This window comes from Mirounga angustirostris, unplaced genomic scaffold (assembly GCF_029215605.1).
Source record: "Mirounga angustirostris isolate CCGP_5_RB_7025 unplaced genomic scaffold, mMirAng1.0.hap1 SCAF_13, whole genome shotgun sequence".
NCBI lineage: Eukaryota > Metazoa > Chordata > Mammalia > Carnivora > Phocidae > Mirounga > Mirounga angustirostris.
The window spans coordinates 71,261,837-71,288,066 of NW_026991721.1; the positions used below are offsets into that span (position 1 = coordinate 71,261,837).

Genomic DNA, 26,230 nt, shown 5'->3' on the forward strand with positions numbered 1-26,230 from the left:
GGAAGATGTATTTTGGGGTACTTACGTCTTTTAGAACCATTTGTAGAGATCATTCCAAGTTTTCAGTTGAAAATCCCTTCATCTTCTAAGACTTTGTAAGCTGGATCATTGCCAAGAGTATCTTTCATGGCTGAGCTCTAAACTGGTGGAAAATAGGATTTATGAATTCTGAGTGTGCTGGGGCCACTTAGATTGCTCTTCTCAAGGATTACAGTTTTTAAATGTTTACATGTAGTTAGCATTAAATGTCTGCTTTCCCCTGGGCAAAGAGATGACTGTATAATGGGACAATATGCTTAATGATGAGGAAAGAGTTAGGATGGACGAGAATTTGGTAATGGGTCAGATCCTCCTGAGGAAGGAAGCTGCTGATGTCTGCACATTCTTGGTTCGCAGAGGAGGTGCTCCTTTAGGCCACCGCTAACCCATTTGTGGGCAATTTTTCATTTGTGTCTCCTTTCCTATCATCCTTACCGCTTAAACTCTCACTATGTGGAAAGTGACCTACTCACATTTGAAATATCCAGGACTTCTGAAACGTGCACTTCCTTGGGTGGACCCCCATTTGCCCTCAGCACGGTTCAGAAATGACTCACTTGGGTCCTGAATTTTGCCTTAATCAGTTAATCTGCTTTCCAGGATTTTTCTTTCCGAGGCATTAACCTTTCATCTCACTGCGCTGCGAGCATCTAACAGGTAGCAAGAAAACCTGCCTTTGCCAGTGATAGTTCAACTGTTTTTGATAGGCGGTAGGACAGCTTTATAGCTAATCGATACACGAGCAGGTAGCAGAAGGGATTAGGAAACAATGGGAATTGTGCTTGCGCGACTTAGAATTAGTCATACTTTTCTTTAGAAACGTCTTTTTCTTTCCCCTCTGAAAACAACAGCTAACATCTTCCGAAGTCTACCCCCGAAGTTTTTCAGGGCAGGAAAGAAAAAGAGTGTAAGACAAATGGAAACTCCAGCAATGCATTCACGTAGGCACCCGTGTGCAGAACCTACTCCAGTAAATACGACCAGAGCCCGCGCAGTGTGATATTTTTTCAGCTAACGTTCGTCCAGTTACAACCTTAGCATATCTGAACCTAAAAGGAAGAGCTCCGTTTATTCTTTGAAGCCAACCTACTTCAGGCTGCTGGTGGCTTTTGGCCGATGCAGGAACATTTGATGGGCACTCACACCAGGTAAAGCCCATTCGGGCGCTCCTGCTTCTGGGTGGCCCTTTTGTCTCTCAGCCCAGAGCCTGTCGAGCCCAGCTCTGGAACTATTCCAGCATCCCCTAGAATGTAAGGTGATTCTCTGCATACTGATCATGTGTGTTCCCTTTTGTCACAGGAGGACTGTGCCCAGGGTCCAACGATCCTTGCATGGAGAAGCCATGTCCAGGGGACATGCAGTGTGTCGGTTATGAAGCCAGCAGGAGACCCTACCTCTGCCAGTGTCCACCAGGGAAGCTCGGAGAGTGCTCAGGTGCAGAGGGGGGTGGAATTATGCGGGTCTAAATTCATATTCCTGAAGCACTTGCCCTTGGGTAAATGACTGTGCCCTAGCTCTTCCGAAAGGCATTTCTGTCTGCATGCCACATTTACCTTCAGGATGGACCACAGCTAACATCTGCCCTCACAGGTACTTGGGATTCATTACAGCTTCAGCCTGTGCTCAGGAAACCCATAATGACCGTGGAATCCTTATATAACAGGAAGACCACAACATGTGTTTTCAGTGGTGTCACACGGATGTTAAGAGTGTAAAATGGAAAATAGAAGGCCATTGGTTAGGCAGAGGAGTCAAGAGTATCCGTGGCATGGCCTTTGATGGTCAGGGGGCGGCACAACCCAGAGCCACAAAACAGAGCTCACCAGAAGGTACAGCTGAGCCAGTCCAGTTGACCTTCCATAGGGTAAACCCAAGCCTAGAGCACCAAGCGAGCAGACTCTCCGCCGGAGATGGATACGCGCTGCATGTCTCACCTCCGTGTCCTAAAGGGAAAAAAAAGAGAAAGAAACCCACTTATGTTATTTCGATCCAAATGATCCTGTTTCTGATCTCCCTCAGTTGCAGAATATGATTCACATATTCCCTATCACATCTAAACTCTAGAAGGAGTATTCATTTTTGGTACCAATAGACCTCTCTTTTTGGTAAAGGATGTATTTAAAATACAGGTACACTGATACCCTTCTTGGAATCCAAGAAATATTTATGAAGTGGTGATTATAACCGCAATTTATGAGGAAGAGAACACAAAACAATGAGGTCTGCTATATGCAAGGCACTTTGCTAAGCATTGGGTTCTAGAAATTGAGCCTCTGTGAAGAGAAGCACTGTTCTCAAACATGGAAGCCAAAGCTCTTTCATAGGTGATTTTAAGAACAGCTGCCCATGAAGTGAAGAGATCCCTGGCATACTTGCCTTTGCAGTCATCTAGGGCTTAGAGTTGAAAGATACTTAGGCTGGTCCTACCCCTACACACACCCTGTGCACACAGCAGCTGGGTCTATAGGGGTGACAACAAAGCCAACAAGTCTCCTGACTTCAGATGTCACTTTCTGCCCATGTCCCTTCTCTTTTCTATGTAGAAAACTTGTGATTGTCCAAGAGTTTCATCCACTGGATGTATTTTCACACTAGCCACCTGTTGCCCCAGCAAGACAGCTTTTCAGCATCATTTTGCTCGTTAGAACATAAAGTTGGAGTTAGTACAAAAGACAGTGAACTCAAAATGGGGTGATGTGGGTAGGACTGTGGATGCTGGAAAGGCAAGCCTTGAAATTCATGGTCAAAAAGTAGAATTGCGACAACACATGAGCAAGACATGAACTTACTTCTTTCAACATTAGTGCAAATGACATCAGTTGGCTATTTGGCGTTAAGAGACTCGGGGAAGGTGGCTACTCTTTGCAAATGGCTTTCTCCTTTGTTTCATGGAGTGGCAAGTGTTTGAGTGTCTAAGTGACTGGTGGTGGGAAGGAAGGGCGTATCCGTTAACAGTGCTCATTTTAGAAAGTGGGCATTGAGACTCTAAGAAAATTCATCAAGTTTCCCTTGGCATGAGACCACTGAGATTTTTTGGTATCTGATGAATTATTTCTTTCACTTCGGAATTAGAGTGTGGCCTGAAGTGGACCGTTTTTAATCAAAAGTGGCTTCTTCTCAATGCCTTCATTAACTTCCCACGGTCTTTTATCAACTGGCTTGGTGGGTTGTTGGGTGATGTCATGTGTCCCTGACCATTTCTGGATGTTCCCAGTATATCTGTCTTCTCCTAATGGTCTTTTCAGGGCACACTTCTCTCAGCTTTGCTGGAAACAGTTACATCAAATACCGCCTGTCTGAAAATAGCAAAGAAGAGGACTTCCGGCTAGCTCTGCGTCTACGAACCCTGCAAAGCAACGGGATTATAATGTACACCAGAGCAAATCCCTGCATAATTCTGAAGGTAATTAAAATGGGTTATCTTTTCCTGCAGTCAGTTCTCATGTTAATATTTTGGCTCTCAGACTGGGGCCTGAAGCCTTTTTTGTCTTTTAAGTTCAGAAGACCGGAAACTGGCTTGAGGGCAAAGACGAGTGGCCACATTTCCTTTTATACGTTCCGCTTCAGAATGGGCTCTTCGGATACTGGGACATCTCTCTCTAGAGTGGGTTCAAGGGCTGCCCTCCTTGGAGCTGTAATCATGCAACAGTTCATTCGAATGCACTTCCTAATGAATTCCACGGCAGGGGTGGTCCTTTAAAAAGATTGGCTGTGTTCTCTTCTCCCACACGGGCCTAGCCCCACTGACCCCTGAAGGTGACTTCTGTTCTTACTCGGGGAGGAAGTTGGAGATCTAGGGTAGAGAAGACTCCATATGTCCTGTCGTGGCCCTAGTCGCCCTCTTGTGCAATCACTGCCAGCCTCAGAAAGGCTCCGAAGCAGCCGGATCTCCTGGAGAGCAAGTCTAGCATTTGTATGCGGCTCAGAGCTCCTGGCACCTTCGTGAAACCAACGACAACACGAATACTAACGGCTTTATGCACCTCATTTGTTTTTTCTTATAAAGTTAATATGATACATTTATTATATACGATCAGCACCATCTGATCACGGAGAGAACAGAGATTCAGAAAGGTCAAGTTCATTACCCGGGGTGGGCCAGCTCACAAGCACCCAGGCCTGGACCTGCATTCCAATCTCTCTGGCTGCATTCTGCTGTTCTTCACGCTCTCCCCCAGCTCTCAGTCTTGCTACTACCATCATTTCATCAAAAGTCCCATTCTGGGCATCTGTCGACCCAAGGAAGCCTTCCAGCACAGGAGGACAAAGAGGGAGATGTTTAATGTGATTCTGTTCTCCCATTCCCGCAAGGTTCCTGTACCAGCCCGTTGTAAGTGCGTTCAGAGGCAGACGCAGTCTGACCCGTAGGAAGTGCCCATACAAGTGGAAATGACTGGCAATTTTTTCCTTCCTAGGGTTCCATCACTGGGCTTAATGGGGATCATGGTGGGCCTTTAGAGCTTCTGTCCTTTGATTGTTTGATAGGTCACATCCAAGTTGATGAGGTGCCCCAGGCTTTCATCCCGGAGGGAGAAAAGGATGTAGGACATTAAATGCCCGTGGCTTCTATCACACAGACTTTTACTCACCTGCTTCTGGAATTGCCAGGCACCACATGGTGGCCAGAGAGAGCGAGCAGGCAGTTGGGGTTTAAAACTTTCGTGGGGACTCGCCTGCTACCTCCACTCATTCAACTCAGAGAATCATTTCAGCTCTGGGAAAGAAAACAGGAGAAGCTCTGGAGCCAGTTTTAGCAAACAGCGAATTCAAATTAGATATTCGTGGTAGTAGAAGACACAGGCAAAGGCCTAAGTCCTGTCTTTCTAACCTCCTGGCCCCTGAAGCCACCTGCCTTGGGTGGCTTCTTTCTAAATAGCCCTGAGAGGTGGGGTTTTGTATACTCGCTGGGGAAGGGCTCTGGCCCTTCCGAGCTGCCAGCTCCCGGGGCTCAGCTGAAATGTCACCGACCTCCCTCTCCTCCTTCAAGCTCTAACAGGACTGCTGGTTTGCAGACCTTCCTTATGAGGCAAACACTTTCTACTAGCAAATCTCTTCTTTAGCATTAAATCTGAGAGAGAACAAAACTACTGGGCCTGAATGGCCAGATCCTAAAACCGGAGCTTGTCATTTGACACTTTCCTGGCAAAGGTCTAAAACGCGCAGGTCCCTGGGGATGGGAAGGAAGAATAATTAAACCTTTTAGGCGGCTCTGGCTCCTAAGGTATATTGTATTTCATGAAACAAGCGTGTTTCTGAAAGTTGTGTAAATTGAATCTCTGTAAATGGAATTCTAATAAACGGTGGATGGTCCCTATTTGAAGGAACGCTTCCATTAATCCCTTTGTGATGTGAATAATCACCCCCAGTCTGTCTGTTTGGTACGTTTGCTTTTCATATGTTGAGTTTGCCTAAAGCAGGCCACAGCTGTACGGAACTATAGCGGATATTCTCCTACAGTCGCCAGGAATATCCACTTAGGGAATTTGAATCTGTTTGCTTAACATTCCCAGCCTCGTGCAAGATTTTTCATTGGCTTTAGGTACAGTATGTGCCTTGTACTCAGGTTCAATGACTAGACTGAAATGCTTTGTTTAAGTTGCACCTCCTGGTTGTTTAGATTTTCCCAGTTAGAGCACGTTCTCTAAAAAGTATTGAGAAAATCAATAGGGGTGAAGGGCACCCCTTGAAGACAGTTGAAGAATTGCTTGGGACCTCAAGGATTGCAAATGCTCAGGGACAAGGAGCACCACTGTTTCTTAGCAGCAGTGAAGGTGCTCATTCTTCTGTTGACCACTGACACCCTGTCTTCTTCCAGAAGAGGTTCCAGGCTTACCATAAACACCAAAATGCAGTAAGATCAGAATACCAGTAAGATGAAAATAGAAGGTTAAGACCCAACCAATTAAGTGGGGATAGGAAGAAGAGCATCATTAAAAAATCTAGACCAAGGGTTGCTGTATCAGTTGAACACAAACCATGACTCTGAATTTTCAGGCAGCCAAAACAAGAATAAAAATGGTGGGATAGGTTCTCTGGCTCTTCTCAAACCTGTAAAAGAAACCTGTCAGATCACCAGAAGAGATTTATAACTTTTTCCCTCTGTCCGTCTTTCGGGTCCAATATTATGGTGAAAGCACAAGAAGTCCTTGCTTGTTAATCTAGAAATGTCATTATTTCATGTTGTGGGGAAGTTATAGATGACACATGGCTTCATTTCGATGATTCTGAGACACAGCTAACTTAAAACCCCAGGAATAAAAGGAAGATGGTCAGGGAAAGCCCATTTGGTTTATAAAACAGCCCACTTGGAGTAGCCGGATCGTTCCAACATAGAAAAGCAACAAGGAAGCCCCCACAGGATTCCAGAGTTTCAAGGATCTGTGTAAGAGTACCACTGAGAAGTGAGTTAACCGATAATAATTATAGGATGATAATAATAAGATACCTAAGAGTTTACAAAGTACTTTACAAAATACATGCATGTATTTTTAAACTCTCCTGTGCCTAGATAGGAGTGCATCCTTTTTTGCCTGTGAGGAAACAGGTTCAGAGAGAATGGGTGGGTTTGCCCAAACGTAACTAGTCAGTAGTGGATCTGGCCCTCTGACCAGGGCAAGCAGGTCAGGAGTACCATAGGTGTTATCAAAAGAAGAGTTTTAGAGGGCTGGGATGATCATTTATTTATTTATTTATATAAGGTTTTTTTTTTTTTTATGTTCAATTAGCCAGCATATAGTACATCATTAGTTTTTGATGTAGTGTTCAACGATTCATTAGTTGCATATAACACCCAGTGCTCATCACCACGTGTGTCCTCCTTAATACCCATCCCCCCATCCCCCCACCCCCTCCCTTCTGTAACCCTCAGTTTGTTTCCCAGGGTCCAGAGTCTCGCATGGTTTGTCTCCCTCTCCGATTTCTTCCCATTCAGTTTTCCTTCCCTTCCCCTGTGGTCCTCCGCACTATTCCTTATGTTCCACATATGAGTGAAACCATATGATAAGGTATCTTTTTTAAGATTTTAGAGAGCAAGAGAACACGAGTGAGGGTAGGGGCAGAGGGAGAGGGAGAAGCAGGCTCCCCACTGAGCAGGGAGCCTGACACAGAACTGGATCCCAGGACCCTGGGATCGTGACCTGAGCCGAAGGCAGACCCTTAACCAACTGAGCCAGCCGGGCGCCCTTAAGGCATATTTTTTGAGCCAGATAACCATTGACGGCAGCCTTGAAAACAGGTTTTCAAAAAGTTCCTTTACACAGAATAGTTCATAACCCTCTTACAAGTTTTGGGGCGTTGGTGCCTTTGCTAGAGCCACACACCAAGGATCTGAAGCAGTAAGACTTTGTGCCATCATTTCTACTTTTTCACTCAAAATCCTACTTTCCTACAAGATGACTTCTTACAGCTCTGATATCTTGTCTTCCAAGCCCCAAGCCACTCAAGATCCGGGTTAAAGCCCATCACTGATTTAAGACAAAACTGAGGACTTAAATACCTCGTGATGTTAGAGCCCTGCTCTCAGAATTATGCATTTCATTGAACAAATTGCCTTCCTGCCTCCCCCAACCCAGCACATAATTTCAGATCATTGCTGTAGACTTTTTCTTTTTCTTTTTTTTTTTTTTACAGTTTGATGCACAGCAGAATTTCTATTAAAATAGTTTGCCTCTGACTTGAGAAAGCATTGTCCTCTTAAAAGAGAGATCCTTTCAAACTGGGTCTACCCTATTCTGGAGACAGAGAAAAACTGAATATGATCAGAACATGAGTTTCCAGTGTAAACGGACTCAGGCATGAAACTATTCTCTTCTCTCCCCAGCATAATATGCTTGTGACATAGGAAAAGATTAACTTTTGCAAAGTTGCCTCTGACAGCAGCGCTCTGGTGTGTCACCTAAACAAGGCTCATCATTCCAAACTCCTAGAATTTTGAGGGCACAAATCACTTTTGTTTTCCAAAGGCACCGGGCTTCCTACTCATTCAGCAGGTTGCTGCTCTTACTTTTCTCAACAGAAAAGCAAACTGAACTGTACTCGCTGTTACTGTGGGATCATTTTATATCCCTTAGTTACGGAACTTTGATGTACCTGAGTACATTAGATCTACATCGGTTCTCCCAGATGAATTTGCAACTTGGTTATTAGCCCAAGAGGTAGGGAGTGGGCTTGGAGAGGGAAATGGACTGAGGAATCTATTAATTGACTACATCCTTTTATAAAACCTTCGATGAGTCACACCCTCACCGCCAGATCTTCCTTGCTAGTCCGGGGACACCGCTTTGTAGCCACAGAGCATAACAGCAGATGGACTGTGCTGGAGGAAGGAAGTCCCCAAAGTCACATTTGATCATTTTATTACTTACACTGAAATAAAAATATGGATATTACCCAGGAGTTGTTCCTGAACAAGTCTGCTGGTATGATTTATAATATCCATTCAGTCCATTTTGTGGAACCAAGACACTGACCAAGGCAGTAGCATAGATCATATAAGAAAGCTCTCTGAAAAAAACATAAATATTTGCCTCCTCTCTCTTTACATGTATACACTTGCATTTCAAAGTGGAGTATGTATGTACCGCGTACAAGGTAGCTAACCATTCTGCAGTGGACACAGGCTCCTCAGAAAATGAGCTATACCAATGATCTCTGCTCGCCATGTAAGGGGTCCCAAGCCCAGAGAGGTCAGCCAGTTCTCTCCAGGTCGCCTGGGTGGGACACAACAAAGCCTGAGTTAAAGTCTTCTTTCGTATGTTCCCAGGGCTCTGCCTGGTTCACACAGCCCCCTGCCTTCCATGTACACATGCTCCCATGGCATAACTTTATATGCAGGAAGAGAAGGTGCTAGAGAATCCACAGAGGCAGAAACAAGAGTCCCTAAGAATTAGTTGTCTGTGGAAGCATAGGGAGAGAAATACATCATTCGTGAGAATGAGTGATACTGTGAAAAACCCCTATCAGGCTGTCCTAAAGCAAACGCATGTTGGAAAGAGTGGGTCTGTCTGTTTCTGTGAATTCGTTTGGCATGTATACCCCCTTGGTTCTTAGAGTTCTAGAAGGTCTGCCTTCCCTTCCCTTCCCCTTCCCTCTCTCCACAAGTTTGTGTTCTCTTCCCAGGTTCTGGTACGGGACTACCAATGTCAGCAGATCCTAAATGAAGGCCTGCTGCCCTTGCATGACTCAGATGCCGGCCCCCACAAGACCCCTTTGCTGGGTCATACAAAAAGCCCAGCAGAGTACCTTTTGTTTCACAGTCTCTGGCTGCCAATCCTTTCATGGCCCAGTATTGGTTTGTTGGCAGGACCGGGGTCCAGCATCATTCCCTGGATCCTCAAGCCACCTTGCATTCTGAGAAATGCAGAGGAGGGTGGACCCCAGGGGATTCAAAGGCCAGCCTATCTCCTCAGCAAGAGTTGAACCTGGGTCTCTGTGGAGGACCAGTCCCTGGCCAACAGATCCTGGCCAGCCACTCACCCAACAGCACACACTTTCTGAGTTTAGTGTCCCCCTGCGGTTCATTAGCCTCCCAGAAGGGACTTGGATGCCCTCCCCTCAGATGCCCTGCTCAGTGCAATCAAAGCAGACAGGTCTCTGTTGTAGCTGACCCTAGACGGGGGGCTGGGAGCATCTACAAGGCAGGAACAGTTACCCAGAAAATCCCAGATGTCATTAAAGATACATAACTATATTCTAAGAAAATGGCCAAGCCCTGAGCGCTTTGTGGGATGATCGTAACCTAAATGATGAGCAGCCGTCCTAAAGAACCACTTTAGGAATATGCTAGTGTTTAATATAGAAGGGTTTTAAAACCTTACCTATATATGAAGCTGGAAGTAAAAGATCTTTTATTTCTACCTGGCCTCTTTCTCTCCCTTTTAGCACACTCACAGACTTACTTGTGGGGTACATATGTATTTCTGTGCTTGTCTGATTTATGGCCATCTCCACCCCCCCACCACCAAAACATAAGACCCCTGAGGTCAGAGATAGTAAGTTTTTGCTCACAGTGGTTTCCATAGCACCTAGAACACTGCTTAGCACATAGTAGATGTTCAATAAATATTTGTAAATAAATACTGAGTTCACAGAAATCATTCCTGTGGTAGTAATAATGAAGAAGGGTGCAGAGAATGAACAGACCCCTAAACAAGATATTGCTGTGACCTTTCAAAGGGTGAAGATCCAAAGAATAGGAACATTCTTAAATATAATTGTGGATCTGTACAGCTGTGCTGGTGTTACTAATTACAAGATTTGGGACATTTCAGGCATGCATTTGCAGGGCACATAATGGGGAGAGATCAAACCACCCCAGACTTAGGACTGGCTCAAAAGCAACCTCCATCCTAGAGGCTTCCCATGCACAGGGTGGCAACAGGGAGTCCGGGTGTATGTTGCCACATGCATACTGAAAAGCGCTCTGGTGCTGGTTCCCCACACAGATCGTGGACGGCAAGCTGTGGTTCCAGCTGGACTGTGGCAATGGCCCGGGGATCTTGGGCATTTCCGGCCGCGCCGTCAACGATGGGAACTGGCACTCGGTCTTCCTGGAGCTCAACCGCAATTTCACGAGCCTGTCCCTGGACGACAGCTACGTGGAGCGGCGCCGGGCACCCCTCTACTTCCAGACGCTGAGCACGGAGAGCACCATCTACTTCGGGGCGCTGGTGCAGGTGGATAACATCCGCAGCCTAACGGACACGCGGGTCACGCAGGTGCTGAGCGGCTTCCAGGGCTGCCTGGACTCGGTGGTGCTGAACAACAACGAGCTCCCGCTGCAGAACAAGCGCAGCAGCTTCGCCGAGGTGGTGGGCCTGACCGAGCTGAAGCTGGGCTGCGTGCTCTACCCCGACGCCTGCGAGCGCAGCCCATGTCAGCACGGGGGCAGCTGCGCCGGCCTGCCCTCCGGGGGTGAGTGCACCGCACCCGGGGGCCTGCCCGACAGGGGTGGGAGGTGGAGGGGCTGGATCAACCTGTGAGGGACTGGCTTTTACAAGCCTCACCCACTCGAGTGCTCTCGCTGGGAGGCGTAGTCGCCCCAGATGCTGGCCGGGCTTCCTACTGCCCTTTAGGAAGGTCTGGTAGCTTGAGGAGTGTCCAGTTTCACCAGTCCTTTCGCAGCAAGCCACCGGCACAGGGCGGTGACCTCAGGAGTCCAGAGATGCTGTCACAGCAGCCCCCTTCCCTGTCCCCCCCCACACCCTTCCAGGCCTGGGGAGGAATAGGACCCCCTTTTAGGTATCCGCCCTCTTGAGCCACCTGTGTGTCACCGCAGAATTGGCGGCAGTCTGAATCATGACTTCCCCACACAATCCTTTGTCACACATCATGTAACTTCACTAGAAGCTAAAGGGAGGGGAGAGTTGAACCCACCACTCCAGGAATGGAAATACAGTGGAGATGCTTTGCAGCATGCTTTTAAAATGTACGCATTAAGAATAAATCTAGTGACAATTCTATAAAGGGGTAGAGGGTAAGGAATAAAGAGAGGGCAATTTACATGAAATCTCAGGACAGATGAATGGTCAATGAGGGCATGATGCTCTATGCCAATAAATCTTTTCCCCAAGCATATATCATGAAGAAAGAAAGGAAGGAAGGAAAGAAGAGAGGAAGGAAGGAAGGAAGGAAGGAAGGAAGGAAGGAGAAAGAAAGAAAGAAAGAAAGAAAGAAAGAAAGAAAGAAAGAAAGAAAGAAAGAAAGAGAAAGAAAGAAAGAAAGAAAGAAAGAAAGAAAGAAAGAAAGAAAGAAAGAAAGAAAGAGAAGAAAGAAATAAAACAGGGTAGGTGAAAAAGGTGGGGAAAGGGAATAGAGGGCTTCTATTGTTTGAGGGCAAAGCCAGGATCATCTGAGTCCTTGGAGTCTGGAAATAAAAGAATCCCTGACTTCCCCCAGATGCGGTCTCTGTGCTCACATAAACTAGGTCAGGCACTCCACTAGTGGAAGGCCCTGCTGCCTTCCAACAGCCCAGCCACTGATCACACTTGAGCCCCTTTGCAGAGTCTCTCAGCAGTAGTGTGATTAGCAAATTTAAACCTTCCTCACAAATCACTTAGGGATTCTGCTGTGCACATTACCATCTAATGTTCGTGAAGCCCAACTCCAAATTTAGAGTCCATTTTATTATTAGAATGTTACAAACTGTCCATGCAATGATGCACTGCCGAAATACAGACACCGAAGTTATTTAGACTTGCATATGTTACTGCCACAATGCGGGCCAAGTGCCCTGGGGGGAAATTTCTGCCATCTCGATTTAAGAAATCTATTTGCTGTTTTTACTGTCTCAGCAGTATATGTAAATAAAGGGTTGTTACGGTGCCATAATTCCCGAATGATGGGCAGTAACTATACTTCAGTGGTTCTATAAACCAGCCCATTATGACAAGTCATGGCCAGTTTTTCACCAGGCAAAACAATTCTGCTAGTGTGAGCCATCCACGATATATAAAAGGAGCATATAATTAAATTGAGTTGAAATAGAACACCACTCCATGTCAAATGCTGGGTACATAGCCACAAATTGTAACATACTTTTAACGATGGCAGGACGTTGTTTTTGCTGGCAAAGCTATGGGCTTCCACGATGGGTTATCTTTAAAATAATAATAACAATAATAATCACCGTATTAAGGAAAAAGACAGGGAATCTTGATCCTCAACGTGCATTTTAATGTTTTTTAATTGCCTGAAATCCGTGAGCAAAGTATTCAGTGCAGGTATGTTCATTAGGTGAGTGTGACTCATGTCAGCACAGCAATTTTCCTCTACTTTTTTTTTTTTAAATCTCATTTGGTTTAACCAAATTTCAGCACTGAGGACCCACCTGCTGTATACTTTTCACATGGCCTCAGGAACTTGCTTTCCTCTCCCCAGAGGCCCAACCTGGCCTACAGGTTGCATTCTCTCTCATATTCTTCTTTGTCCCCTGCTCCCCACTTCCCCTTCTGATTGGGTTTGGGACTGGGATTCCTCAACAGATGCTCTTTCTTCCAAGGCGATAGAGCCTTCCATCAGTTCAAATGTCTCCTTTGTGCCTGGAGGCTCATGTTTTCCTAAAACAAAGTATCTCTCCTCATCTCCACCTATACAACTCTTTTTTCTCAAGCCTACTGTTTCTCTTGAGTTGAGGAGGCCCAGTGGTTCTTAGCGACCCTCAGGGCATGATCCCCATGGGGCAATCTGAGGGTCTCATGCACAGCAGTACTGAATGTAGGGCAAGTGGACTCCTCACCACCTGCCAGGAAATCCAAGAACCGGGTTTCTATTGCTTCCCTAGGGAATCAAAGGCACAGAATTCCTCCTCTGATGTATGAGAAGGTATCTACCTACTCCAGGGTATCAGGATTGAGACATGGGCCTCTAAAAAAGAGGAGAGGGAATCCATTTTCTTGCCACCATTATCTGTTAATATAAGAGGAATTTTTGCCAGGCCCCTGTATCCTCTCTGTGAATGCCCGAAATTGGGGGATAAAAGCAAGGAAAGAAACAACCAATAATTTGGCCTTTAACTCCTATCTGTGAAACTCTGCAGCTAATTATAAGAGTATTTAAAAGAAAGGAAAAATCATTCTAGTTGTGAGTGATGGTTTAAAAAGAACAATAAGACTCAGTCATTAATGAAAGAATATTCATGCCTTGAAGAATGCCCTCTGGCTGCAGGGCTGTCTAATCACAGAGAGAGAGTTGTGCTTCCCCAGATCAAAGGCTGGGAGGCAGGCAGTATTCAAAGAGGGGAATAGGGCTAGAGAAAGTGGAGTGAGGTGTTTCCGGTGTGACTCCATGCAAAGGAGAATGCTGGTGACAGAAGTTAATTGACTGAACATCTTGCTGCCATTTGAATCCTGTGCTGTGTGTTGCTTTAAAATTCCAGACACTTTACTTGAGTATAATCACCCCCTTGACCACGGAAGAATGCTGGAGTTTTGGTCATCGGCTCTCCTGGGAACAGGCTTCACTCTCAGACTGTGGCTGTCCTAACTCATTGTTCCAGAGCATTTGGAGTGTTTTAAGCAGACAACCCCCAGCAAGAGGCATTCTATTTCAAAGAGGCAGGATTCTGCTCTAACCACCTCCAAACCCAATCAAACACTTGGCACAAAACGGCAAGCAAGCCGTGTCTGCTAGCTGGGAATGACATGGTCAGCCAGTTTGACCAGTGTTATAACTCTGGCTGTCCCGAGAACGAGCCACGGAAACCCCACGGAGTTCAAGCCCAGAATGCTAACTTGTAATAAGAGTGTAAATATGACTCTGTAAATCAACCACAGAGGGAAGGCTCTCTCTTGTTAAAGCCTTGAAATTATATATATTTCATAAACATGAGCTGGAAATAGCAGCCACCATGGAGAAGAAACAGCTTTGTCCCATTCTGACCCCTGCATTTCCAGGCCCCGTGGGGCAGGGAGCAGCCCGCTGAGCACCCACAATCTGGATAAGGAGTCCTCAGTCCTCCCTGCCTTATCCTGCTCAGATCAAGCCCATTACTGGAAAAACCTAGTTGAAGCTAAGCTATAATTTGGCAAAGCAATGCAGCAAGCCAACAGTCACCAGGCCAGAAATAGCCATTCTGTCAGCTCTGCATGAGACTAGAAGCCTAACTCTTAAAGTGAAAACTTGGTAAATTTGTAAATGGGTAAGCGTTACCATTTATTAGATTCTTACCTTGTGCTTGGTACTGAGGTAAGTGCTTACCTTGTAGGTGCTTAAGCACTGTGACAATTCTCACAATACGCTGGGGTCAGTCCAAGTCTTCCCTTCCCTCACCCCATTTTACAGATTAAAAACACAGGCCAGAGAGGTTAAGTAACTAGCCCAGTGTCACACAGCTAGTACAGTGGGGAAGCCAGGATTTGATCCAGGTTTGTGGAACGCCCCCTCCGGCCTGTGCTCTTGAAACCCTTGTTACGTAAAGTGTGTTCCAGGAGCCAACCCATCGGCATTGCTGCAAATGTTAGGAATGTAGCATCTTAGATCCCACCCCAAAGCCACTGAATCCAAGTCTGTATTTTAACAAGATCTCTAGGTGATATACTGGTATCTTTCTCTGTCTCTGAACTGCCCTGAAACCTAAGGAAACTAGTTCTTTTTTTGTTTTCATATATATATATATGTATCTCTGTATATATATAGTGGTTCTCGATCTCTGAGAGGCATCTGCATCACCTGAGGACCTTATTAAAATGAAACCTTGTTACAGAAGAGTCTCTCAATTGTTAAAGGGAAAAGGAGAATCTCTCTACTTGCCCCCATCATTCACTGCCCATGTCAAAGGAACCTTCTGCTAGATCACTGAGTCATAGTCACAAATTGCTCAACTACTACCAAGAAAAATTTCTCAGTGAAAGTTTGGGGCAGGGGAGGACCACCCAAACCTACAAATTGGAATCTCAGAATCTGCAAGGGGGCACTTCAGACATCTCTGTTTTTAACAAGCCTCCAAGGTAGTTCTATGCACATCTGAGTTTGCGAACCACCGGAGTTTGGGAATGCCAATAAACTCTGTTTCCCAGAATGTGAGTCAGTGATGTCCAGGAAAGGTAAGCAGACATGGGATGTTCAGGAAGTGAACGTCAGGTGTGCGGCCTGCTTTTGTTGTCACTGTTTTAGTGTAAAGCTTGAACTTTGTTCCCCAGACAGCCAGGAGTTTGAGGTCCCCCTGAGCTCCCCTCCAAAGAGAAAAGTGATAGTGTCTACCTACTCCCTCTAAGTAAGTTGTGGGCAACAACAAGGTCTTGGATGTTGCCAATAGTTGGGCAGAGAAGTGTTTTCAGCAACAAAGCTGCCCGAGATACTTTGGGTGATGTTTTACTGAGTCTTTTGCATCCCTAACTGGTAAGGGTTTAGATAAAATCAGGCCTTCAAACTTTAAGTAAATTCTGGGGTCCCATTGCTTTCTCTGGGACCAGCTGATTCCATTCTGTGGCCTCCCTCCCCTCACAGCTGGCTTATGGGACTTGAACAGGGTTCCTGTATGAGCTCAGCCCATTGGCCCACTGAGCAAAGTGGGACAGAGAAGGGAGGAGCCAGACACCCAGTGGATATACTGAGGACATCATTTTTTAAAAATATTTTATTTATTTATTTTTTAAGATTTTATTTATTTATTTGAGAGAGAGAGGGAGAGCATGAGAGGGGGGAGGGTCAGAGGGAGAAGCAGACTCCCTGCCGAGCAGGGAGCCCGATGCGGGACTCGATCCTGTGACTCCAGGATCATGACCTGAGCCGAAGGCAGTCGCTTAACCAACTGAGCCACCCAGGTGCCCAAAAATATTTTATTTTTAAGTAATTTCTTCACCCAACGTGGACCTCCAACTCACAGCTTTGAGATCAAGGCTCACGTGCTCTACTGACTGAGCCAGCCAGGCACCCTTACTGTGGACATAATTTCCCTGAGCTTTGCAGCTTATGGGGAAACTTTTTTTTTTCTGGGTGACTTTCTTCTAAATACTGAGGTCCCTTGTTTTTCGTACTTTGGAAAAAGCCTCATGGTAACAGCATTAATCATATAGATACTGCTAAAAAACAAAACAAAACAAAAAACCCTCAAAACTCTAAAGCAGTCAGGTTACTTGCAAACACAAAGGAACATGCTAGAAGGTGAGAATTTACTGTGTGCCTAATGTTGTTAACACATTCCATATTTCCAGATCCTCAAAGAAAATGCTAGAGGCTCAGCCCAATATACAATGTATGAAATGTGAGCAAGCTGTCCTAGGGAAAGTTACAGGTCTCACCTTCAAAGGTCATTCTGCACCCTGCTTGGTGAAAGATGGGAAGTAAGGACAGAAGCCAGGCTCTACAGCTGAGCTTCCCCTACTTGTGATCAGCATCTCATGCGATAATGGGCCCACCAGCTTTCTCATACTTATTGAGATTCACACAGACTAGACGTTTCAGGATTTCCCAAGATTCAGCCTAAAAGTCAGAGTAAGAAACTCCCATGGCTTTCAGTCGTTTGGTTGATGGGCAACATAGAAAGGAAGCTGATTTCAGAATCCATAATAATTACAATAATTACAACAATAAAGCACCTAATGTTTGTGTGCTACATTGTGGCTGATGAATCCAAAAGCCTTATTATCCTCTATGAAGTGGGTATTAGTGAGGTTCAATTACCAGATAAAAATAGGGAGGTTCCTGGAGGCCAGGCGGCTCGGCTGTGATCGTACCCGGCTGGTGGGTAACAGCCAGAACTTAAAAGGACCCAGGACCTCCCTAAACAACCTCACAGGTGCCTCCCCAGATCATGTGAGCTCTTGGAGTCTCTAAATGAAATCCATAATCCAGCAAGCGTAGTGGTTGATGCTGACTTCGGATCCCAAATGCCCGTTCACATTTGTCATTACTTCCACCTTTGTGCGCAAGGCAGATGTTGCCTTATCAAGGCAGCCAAACCTGATCAGAATCATGTCACCTACACTGAGGAGCAGGGCCGAGGGGTTGAGGCCATGACCTGGATGAATTAGCTTTGAAAACGACTAATAAGTCAAAAGAGTCAGATAGAAATGATCTTGATAATTTGCTTACCCAGCCCACATTCACTCTATAATTGCTTAAACCATTTCTATTTTTTTGCATTTAATAGGTTTTGCAGTGTTCTTTGAACGAGGAAGGGGGGGGGCATTTTTAAGTTGGTCCGGGTGCAGATTTCAAAGCCATCTGCATCTGCTATAACTAGAAGGATTGTAAACAAGAGCACAGCTTTGAGGCAAGGCTTAAAAATACACTTCTCGCTTTGACAGGATTCCAGGGGAGAGAAGCTATAACAGTATTATTTTTTGTAACATGTATCTCAATGCTAAGAATAGGATTGTCTTTTTTCAACCTGGGAACTACTTTAAGCGGTGTCTGTCACTTATTGACTATGTAACTTTAGGCAAACCATCTTATTTAAGCCTCAGTTCCCTTATTTCTAAAATAACTATAATAATAGTACTCGCAACATAGGGTCATTGTCAAGAAATAAATGAGATAATGCATAGAACATTCTTCGCATTTCTCCTAGTGCATAATAAGCTGTTGTTCTTTTTAAAAATTTCTTAAAAGATTTATTTATTTTAAAGAGAGAGAGCACAAGCAGGAGGAGCAGGATGAGAGGGAGAGAGAATGTGAAGCAGATTCCATGCTAAGCGTGGAACCCGACACAGGGCTCGAACTCATGACCCTGAGATCAGGTCCTGAGCTGAAACCAAGAGTCAATTGCTTAACCAACCGACTGTGCCACCCAGGCACCCCTAAGCTGTTGTTCTTGCTAGTAATTTCCTTATTTGACCTTCTCCCCTAACCCCGAAAAAAAAAAAAACCTACTCTTTTTAATAACACTTGGGTATTATCCATGGCGTTTTATTTTTCTTTCACATTTACAAAGTGTTAAAATATTATTTGTGGTCAGATAATGCCTGTATAGCTCTTGAAATTCTGTTTCCTTGATTAGTGGGTTTTTTAAAAAGATTTTATTTATTTATTTGAGAGAGCATGCCCACACAAGTGGAGGGGGGAGGGGCAGAGGGAGAAGCCGACTCCCCGCTGAGCAGGAAGCCCGACATGGGACTCCATCCCGGGACTCCATCCCAGGACTCCAGGATCATGACCTGAGACAAAGGCAGATGCTTAACCAAATGAGCCACCCAGGTGCCCCCCTTGATTTGTGTTTTAGACCAACATATGGTAATGCTTGGGAAGAGCAGAAACTTTATGATGCCAGTATCTTACTATTTAATGATTAGTTGGCTCCCAGAGGAGTGTCTGATGTTGTCCATCTTCCTTATTTCCATAACCCCCTGGAGCGTTGATTAAGTACAATCCCCTCCTCATTCCTAGCAAGTGATAAGTTCCCACTCACTGACGAGTTTCAATGCCAATACCGTCTTGTAGAAATCTTTGAGAATCTGAAAGCCTGGATTCAAGCTCAAACTCAATCACTTACCGGTCATATGTACTCGAACAAGCCACTGATGTCTCCAACCCCCATGGAGTTGAGATGTTAATGGGGCTTTTCATTTTTCCTCCATAGGGTTATTGTGGTCCTTCATAAAGTGATTCAGAGTGACTTTAAATCACTACAGCAGTAGATCCCTCATATCACTCTGGCAGACTGGCTGATATTCTAAAGTTATTAATAATAGGGCCCAGGCCAGGAGAATGAGATCATAAAGAAAACTTGGTGATAACAGGTTACTCTTGATCAACAAACCTCTTTCACAATAGATATCACTCTTCTTTCATTTAAAGAAAAATCTGACCACTTCAAAATAAGATCCAGTCGCTTTTCCCTCTCATCGTGTTAACATAAAAACTCCAAATTTAAAGTTCTACAAGCAGTATTTTTTCCAAACATTCTCTATTGCCCCATGGGCTTGAGATCATGAGAACAGGTATTAGACAGCTTCCTTCTGTCTCTGGATAAGCAGAGAATCCAGAAAGAGTGTAATGAAGTACAGTTGTTAAAGGATATTGAATAGTTTCAGGACTCTGGAGCCAGAGCCACACTAGTTTCATGACCTTGAATAAGTAATCAACTTCTCTGTACCCTAGTTTCCTTGTCTAGAAAATGGGAATAACAATAGTACCTCTGACATAGGCTTGTTTTCAGAATTAGATGAGTTAGTACATGTGAAGTGCTGCGAACTGCTTTTGGCACAGAGTAAATAATTAAAACATACAAGTGTCAGCTGCCATCACCGTCATCTACATCATCATCTTCCGGTGATGTAGAGCAGAGCTCCTCGGTCGTGCTTGGTTTGCTCTAGCCTAGATCCAACGTTCCCCCCCCAATGAGCTCCGAGCTCCCTCCTGCCACGCCCACGCCTGCTATCACGGTGGTTTTGTGGCTATCTCTGCATTTGTAGGCGGTGTGTTTTTGTCTTAGTCCCTCTTCCAGGGTGTACTGCGAACCAGCTCTCTAAAAATCAAAGCCCCAGGGGCGCCTCAGTTCAGCGGCTGCCTTCAGCTCAGGTCATGATCCCAGGGTCCTGGGATCGAGTCCCACGTCGGGCTCCTTCCTCAGCGGGGAGCCTGCTTCTGCCTCTCCCTCTGCCTGCCACTCCACCTGCTTGCGCTCTCCCTCTCTCTGTCTCTATCAAATAAATAAATAAAATCTTAAAAAAATAAAAATAAAAATCAAAGCCCCAATTTGTAGTGTTTGTTGATTCCTGTGATGTAAATACTCCCACCGTGGCTCGTGTCAGGCTACCGGTGGTTTTAAAACTGGCCTGCCAAATTCCGTTCTCACTGCCCTGTGAGCTGGCTCCAGCCCACCACTGCCTATGGCTTAGGCACTAAGTCAGTGACAAGGTGAATCAGTCAGGCAGGCGGCCGCATCAACACTAGAGAGCCCACAAAAGATAATGAAAATGACAAAACGCAGAAGGAAATGTGTGAGAGTAAAATACTGCACTAGAGGTATTGCTTCATTTTAAATTCTGATTTTCCAAGGCACCGAGACATCAAATCAAAGAAATCAAACCCATGACCTTAGTTAGAATCCAGTTTCCATGAGAGTAATTCAAATGTCCCTTATTTCCAGACAGGCCTTCCTTGTGCTTCCCTTCCCCCCAATGTCTTCTGCTATGGCATTATTTGGGAAATTGTCAGAAGCTTGCCAAATAGGAGCTCGAGAGTGAGATTTTTACCTGTCCTGACCCACCTTGCCTTAGATTCCCCCTTCCTGGCTTCCCTCCCACCTCATCATTGATGTGCCTTCAAGTCCCCTCCTGTGATTGTATCACCCCTCCCTTTAGTCAAGAAGGGAATCTAATTCATCCTCACAAGTTACTCTACCTCTAACTGACATGGTTTTCTGGCCAACGACTAGCCAGGTGACACAAAGATGCATTTTTCCCAGTTCTAACTGCTTTCATCAATCCCATTCGAATCCATTAAGGCGAGCAGCCTCCCAAACTGGAAAAAAACAAATCCAAGTCAGCAGAATTTAAAGCAAGCATACCTCAGACTCCTGCATCCTGTCCACAGACATCAGGCTGGCCGCCTTTGGACACAGTTTGCATCAACAACAGTCTTTCCTTAAGAGTTAGTTTCCCTGGTGTTTCAATGTTATTGCATTCGAGAGCACCGTGTCTTTCTTGGAGCCTCAATCTCTGGCCTTTTGTGTTTCCTGGTGCTGGGGAGGTTGGCACCCCACGCCCCCCTCCTTTTGTGAATGTAAAGAGTTCTCTCTTGCCTCCTGCACCTGCCTCCCAAAGGTGAGTCTTTCTTTCTCTGAACCTATGAACAACCCAGATAGTCATAATGTCCCCTTAGACGTCAGAGATCTCTGTAATGTGGATTGAGTACACATAAATGAGCACATACGCTATTTCAATCTAGAGATTTTTAACTATGTTATGCCTGTAGAAATCAGTCTATAGGAGCACCTGGGTGGCTCAATAGGAAGAGCATGTGAGTCTTGATCTCCAAGGTCATGAGTTCAAGCCCCATGTGAGCTGTAGAGATTACTAAATTAATAAATAAACTTTAAAAAATCAATCTATAAAATCCCAGCATCAGTCACTGGAGAGCAGAGATTAGCCCAAGAACCCTTCGACTAAGAATGAGAGTGGTCATTTACAGCATTTACAAAAGATCTTAGAAATGAGGAAAGTCTCGGGCGCCTGGGTGGCTCAGTTGGTTGAGCGACTGCCTTCGGCTCAGGTCATGATCCTGGAGTCCCTGGATCGAGTCCCGCATCGGGCTCCCTGCTCGGCGGGGAGTCTGCTTCTCCCTCTGACCCTCCCCCCTCTCATGTGCTCTCTCTCATTCTCTCTCAAATAAATAAATCAAATCTTTAAAAAAAAAAAAAAAGAAATGAGGAAAGTCTCATTGGTCACTTCCAGGTAATGGTGGCAGCTCGCTGTCACAATCCCACTACCGCATGAGTAAAGGCATTTTCATAACCCATAAGCCCCGAGGAGTGAGGGGACTTGAGAGGGAGACAACACCAACCAAGGTTGGAGGTGGGAGGCCAACAGACTGGTGGTAAGGAAGAGAGAAGTGAAGCTTCGAAAGGCTGAAATGTTGACCAGGAGAAGGGAATCTGGGAACTGATCCCCAAAAGCCTCAGGAACTGGAGGCCTTAGTCACCTCTAAAAGGGGAAGCGATGGGGAGAAGGGCTTAAAATAAGAATTGTCAAACATCTGTTTGAGAGGCAGTCAGAACCCTAGATTCCCCCCCTTCTCTCTGCACGGCCAGGCAACCACGCCCCCCACGCCCTGGCAGAGCCTGCAGGTGATGGTGGATAGCCGGCATTGCCCTGCACTTGGTCAGCGCTGGGGTGGGTAGAAGTGAATCTCATGTCTTCATTGGATGCTGAGACCCATAACCATGGCTCCTCTACCAGAACCCAGTCTCTCGAATGTTAGAAAGCAGGCTTTCACTGTCCCTCTGGGCAGGTGATAAGGGTCATTAGTGGGGAAATTTACCAACCCAGTGGAAGTGAAACAGTATCACAGTATCACAGTTGACAAACCCCACTCATGTGCTCAGAGCTTCCCATCAGATTTCTAATTTCCTACCGCCCCACTTTGCAATCTGAGTTGATAAGGAAGGATTGCCAGACAAGGTAGGAAATCCTCTAATTTGGAAGATAAAGAATGTATTAAGCTTCTTCAAAGAAACAGAACCAAGAGTATGGATAGATAGATGATAAATAGATACACAGACAGATGGATAGGTTTTAAGGAGTTGACTCATATAATTGGGCTGGCAAGTCGGCTATTTATGGGGCAGGCCAGGAGGCTGGAAATTCAGGTAAGAATTGATTTTGTAGTCTTGAATTTGAAATTGCAGAGCAGGCCAGCAGGCTGGAAACTCAGGCAAAATTTCTATGTTGCTGCAGAATTCCTCCTTCTTAAGGCCAGCAAACGAATAAATAAGGTCCACCTATATCATGGAGGGTAATCTGCTTTGCTTCAAGTCAGCTGATTGTAAGTGTTAATCACATCCACAGATACCCTCACAGGATCATCTGGACTGGTGTTTGTCCAACAGTTGGACACGATAGCCTGAAAATTGACACATAAAATTCACCATCGCAGAGACCAAAGCAAAGTAACAGAGCCAAAACTACCTGGAGAAAACTATGCAGGGAGAAAACTTCATAAAAATATTAATATCCTCAGAGAGATAAGAGAAGATATTGTAACTACAAAACATGAGCAGGGTGCTATTTTTTAAACACACACAAACACGAAAACTTAGTGAATAAAAAAGAGCCCTTGGAAAATGACAACATAAATGAAAACCTCAATAAAAGTTTCAGAAGATAAGAATCTCAGAAAGTACAGAAAAAATACCCATGGAGATGTAATATAAGAAAAATAATTAGAGGAAAGTCCAGGAGATCTGAGACCAAATCATAAAACTTCCATAAAGACAGAACAGGGAAAACAAAGGAATGGAAATCATTAATGAAATAATTAAATTTCCCGAGAAAGTAAAAGGACAAGAATTTCCAGAGTGCCCAGGGCTGGCTGAAATAAGCCCACACTAAAGCATATCATGGTGAAATCTCAGAAAACTGGGGGCCAAAAGAAGATCCTCCACATTGTTGGAGAGGAAAAGAAACCAGGTCAAGTACAAACTTGAACTAAAAGGCCTTGGATTTCCCAAAGGCCACATGGAAGGTACTGCTCAGAATTCTGGACACAACCTACCAAAGAGGGGGTAAGGGTGAAGTAAAGACACATCCAGCTATGCAGGGTCTCACAACATTGACCTGCAAACCCTTTCTCAGAAAGCTACTGTAGAATGGATCCTAAGGAAATAGAGAGTAAGCCAAGAAATTAGGAAGATAGGGGATACCAAAAACACTAGATCCAGCCCAGGAGAACAGAGAGGGCAATCCCAGGGACAGTAGCCCCACAGCAGGACGAGAGTGCACTACTCAGGGTAGATCCAGTCAGAAAGCCTTAGAGGCAAGATTTCTCTCGGGTATGAAAATATAGAACACCAGGCAAAACAGCAACACCCAGAGAGACCTAGTCCATGAAGAGTTCGGTGCTTAATCAATAATATGTACAGTTGACCCTTGAAGAATGTGGAGGTTAAGGATGCCGACCCCCTGCACAGTCGAAAATCTGTGTATACCTTTTGACTCCCCAAAACTTAACACCCGAATATAGCCCACTATTGACCAGAGGCATTACTGATAACATAAATAGTCGATCAACACATGTTCTGTATGTTCTACGTATTATATACTATATTCTTACAATAAAGCTAGAGAAAAGAAAATGTTATTAAGAAAATCATAGGGAAGAGAAAATACATTTACAGTATCGAACTCTAATAGGAATGCCTTTAATAGGAAAAGGAATTTAAAATTTTTTTAAAGTAGGGCAAAAGAAAACCCTTACTCCTTATTCATCCCTTCCATTTCTGAGAGGTAAATAATGCCATTGTCCTCTTACCTACTCCGATACTTAACCCTACCTACTCCGATACTTAATATTCTTTGCAGTAAGGATGCTACTACCTGGTTCCTCACAATGGGTTCATGAGTAGAGAAAGTTGACAAAGATGTGAAAATCAGGATCCAAATACAGGAGCTGGGTGAAGGCTGGGATTCTTCCATTTCCCTGAGCATCTGTCAAACTGAGGCTCATTTGAGTTGATATATATCCGCATTTTACCTGTCCTCCCCTCTCTTCCTCTCCAGGTGGGAATTGAGGTTCTCAGCTAAGGAGAGAAAGGGCATGGGGGTGAGAGGGGATTCAGAAAAGAAACTAACGTGGTACCTATGGTAAACTGCTCCTCCCTGGGACCATCCTGCCTTTCAGGTAGGAATGTGCTGGGGAAAGCATCTTCTCCCCATCTTGGCCTCTGCTCTTGGAGTCTGTTCCTTGGGTGTCTCTTACCAGTCTCATTCGCATTTAGGCAGGTGGTTAATTAGGTGCATTTTGGTGGACTAGCGGGGGATCCAAACCATTACTCGGCATCTTTGTGGCAAATGTGTCCCAAGTTCAAAATAACCAATTTGATAATCATCTTTGGAATCTGGGCCCTGCCAAAGATTTGGTTTAGGAGGAATCAGGAGGGCACGTGATGGCCAAGTCCCTGAACTCCAAGCATTGCCAATGGCACTGTGGCTCATGAGGACCTCTGTCTCCCTAGGCTATCAGTGTACCTGTCTCTCACAGTTCACCGGGAGAAACTGTGAGTCGGAGATCACAGCTTGCTTCCCAAACCCCTGCCAGAACGGAGGCTCCTGCGACCCAATAGGGAACACTTTCATCTGCAATTGCAAAGCTGGGCTCACTGGAGTCACGTAAGTGAGATTGTGCAACCAAGTCTTTCTCTCCTCTACTTCTTGTTGCTAAGAAAGCGAAACAGTAAACAATTAATGGGGATAAAAGATTTACCACTAGTGGAACAGGAAAAGGATTAATATCTTTACAAAAAGAAGGCTTACAAATGACTTAAATGTTAACGGGGATCATCTCTGGGTAATGGGGTTATTGGCTATTTATATTTTTTTACTTTATTCTCTATATTTGCAAATTTTTACATAATTACTATGTGTTCTGTGGTTAGGAAAACAGTTCTTTTAAAGAAAATCATCTAGGACCCCTAATATTTTCAGTATAATTTTGAGGCAGACATACTACCCGTTTCCCCAGAACTCATTAACTGGACTCTACCGCCTAACGTTTTATGATCATTCTGAGAAACTAAAACCTACCTTTCCTTTGCAAACCCTTTTTCCCCCAAGAAATGAGGGAAATTAAAGTGTCAGCCAAATGGAAAGGGAATGTTTTAAGCTTTTAGTAAAATGCCACTTCCAACCATCCTTGATCATTTGAAAAGTATATATATGTAATCTCAAGCAAGTGATACTCTAATTACAGATCAGTCTTATGTATTCATTAAAGCAAATCTCCCGAGGACTTTACCAGGAAATACTTAGCGGACTTTGAATCGTTGGATGTAATTTAAAGTAATAAGGCTGCATTTTTAAAAAATACTCTGTGATTCTAATTTCCGAATGACCTGGCCTCAATCTGTTCAAATTAGGGACGTTTGACTACATTTTAAAAGGTGCATTACCAAAGATATAAGTGATCGCGCCTTTTAAATGAACACATCAGAGCAATTGCTGAAGTAGAGAAAAGTGAAGGAGAAAGAAGGTCTATGTTCTCACATAATGCTAAACTAAGAAAGAATAAGACTTAAATGTTTGCCTTATAATTATAC

At 44.7% G+C, this 26,230-nt stretch overlaps 1 protein-coding gene across 2 annotated transcripts in view; it reads left to right on the forward strand.

The window, feature by feature from the left end:
* FAT3 (FAT atypical cadherin 3) overlaps window positions 1-26,230 on the forward strand; it is a 519,284-nt gene that overhangs the window by 483,841 nt on the left and 9,213 nt on the right. For both annotated transcript variants that reach the window (XM_045892830.1, XM_045892831.1), the window contains exons 19-22: window positions 1,339-1,473; window positions 3,285-3,442; window positions 10,482-10,950; window positions 25,151-25,304. In XM_045892830.1, the coding sequence (XP_045748786.1) occupies window positions 1,339-1,473; window positions 3,285-3,442; window positions 10,482-10,950; window positions 25,151-25,304 (916 nt within the window). The remainder of the gene's footprint in view (window positions 1-1,338; window positions 1,474-3,284; window positions 3,443-10,481; window positions 10,951-25,150; window positions 25,305-26,230) is intronic.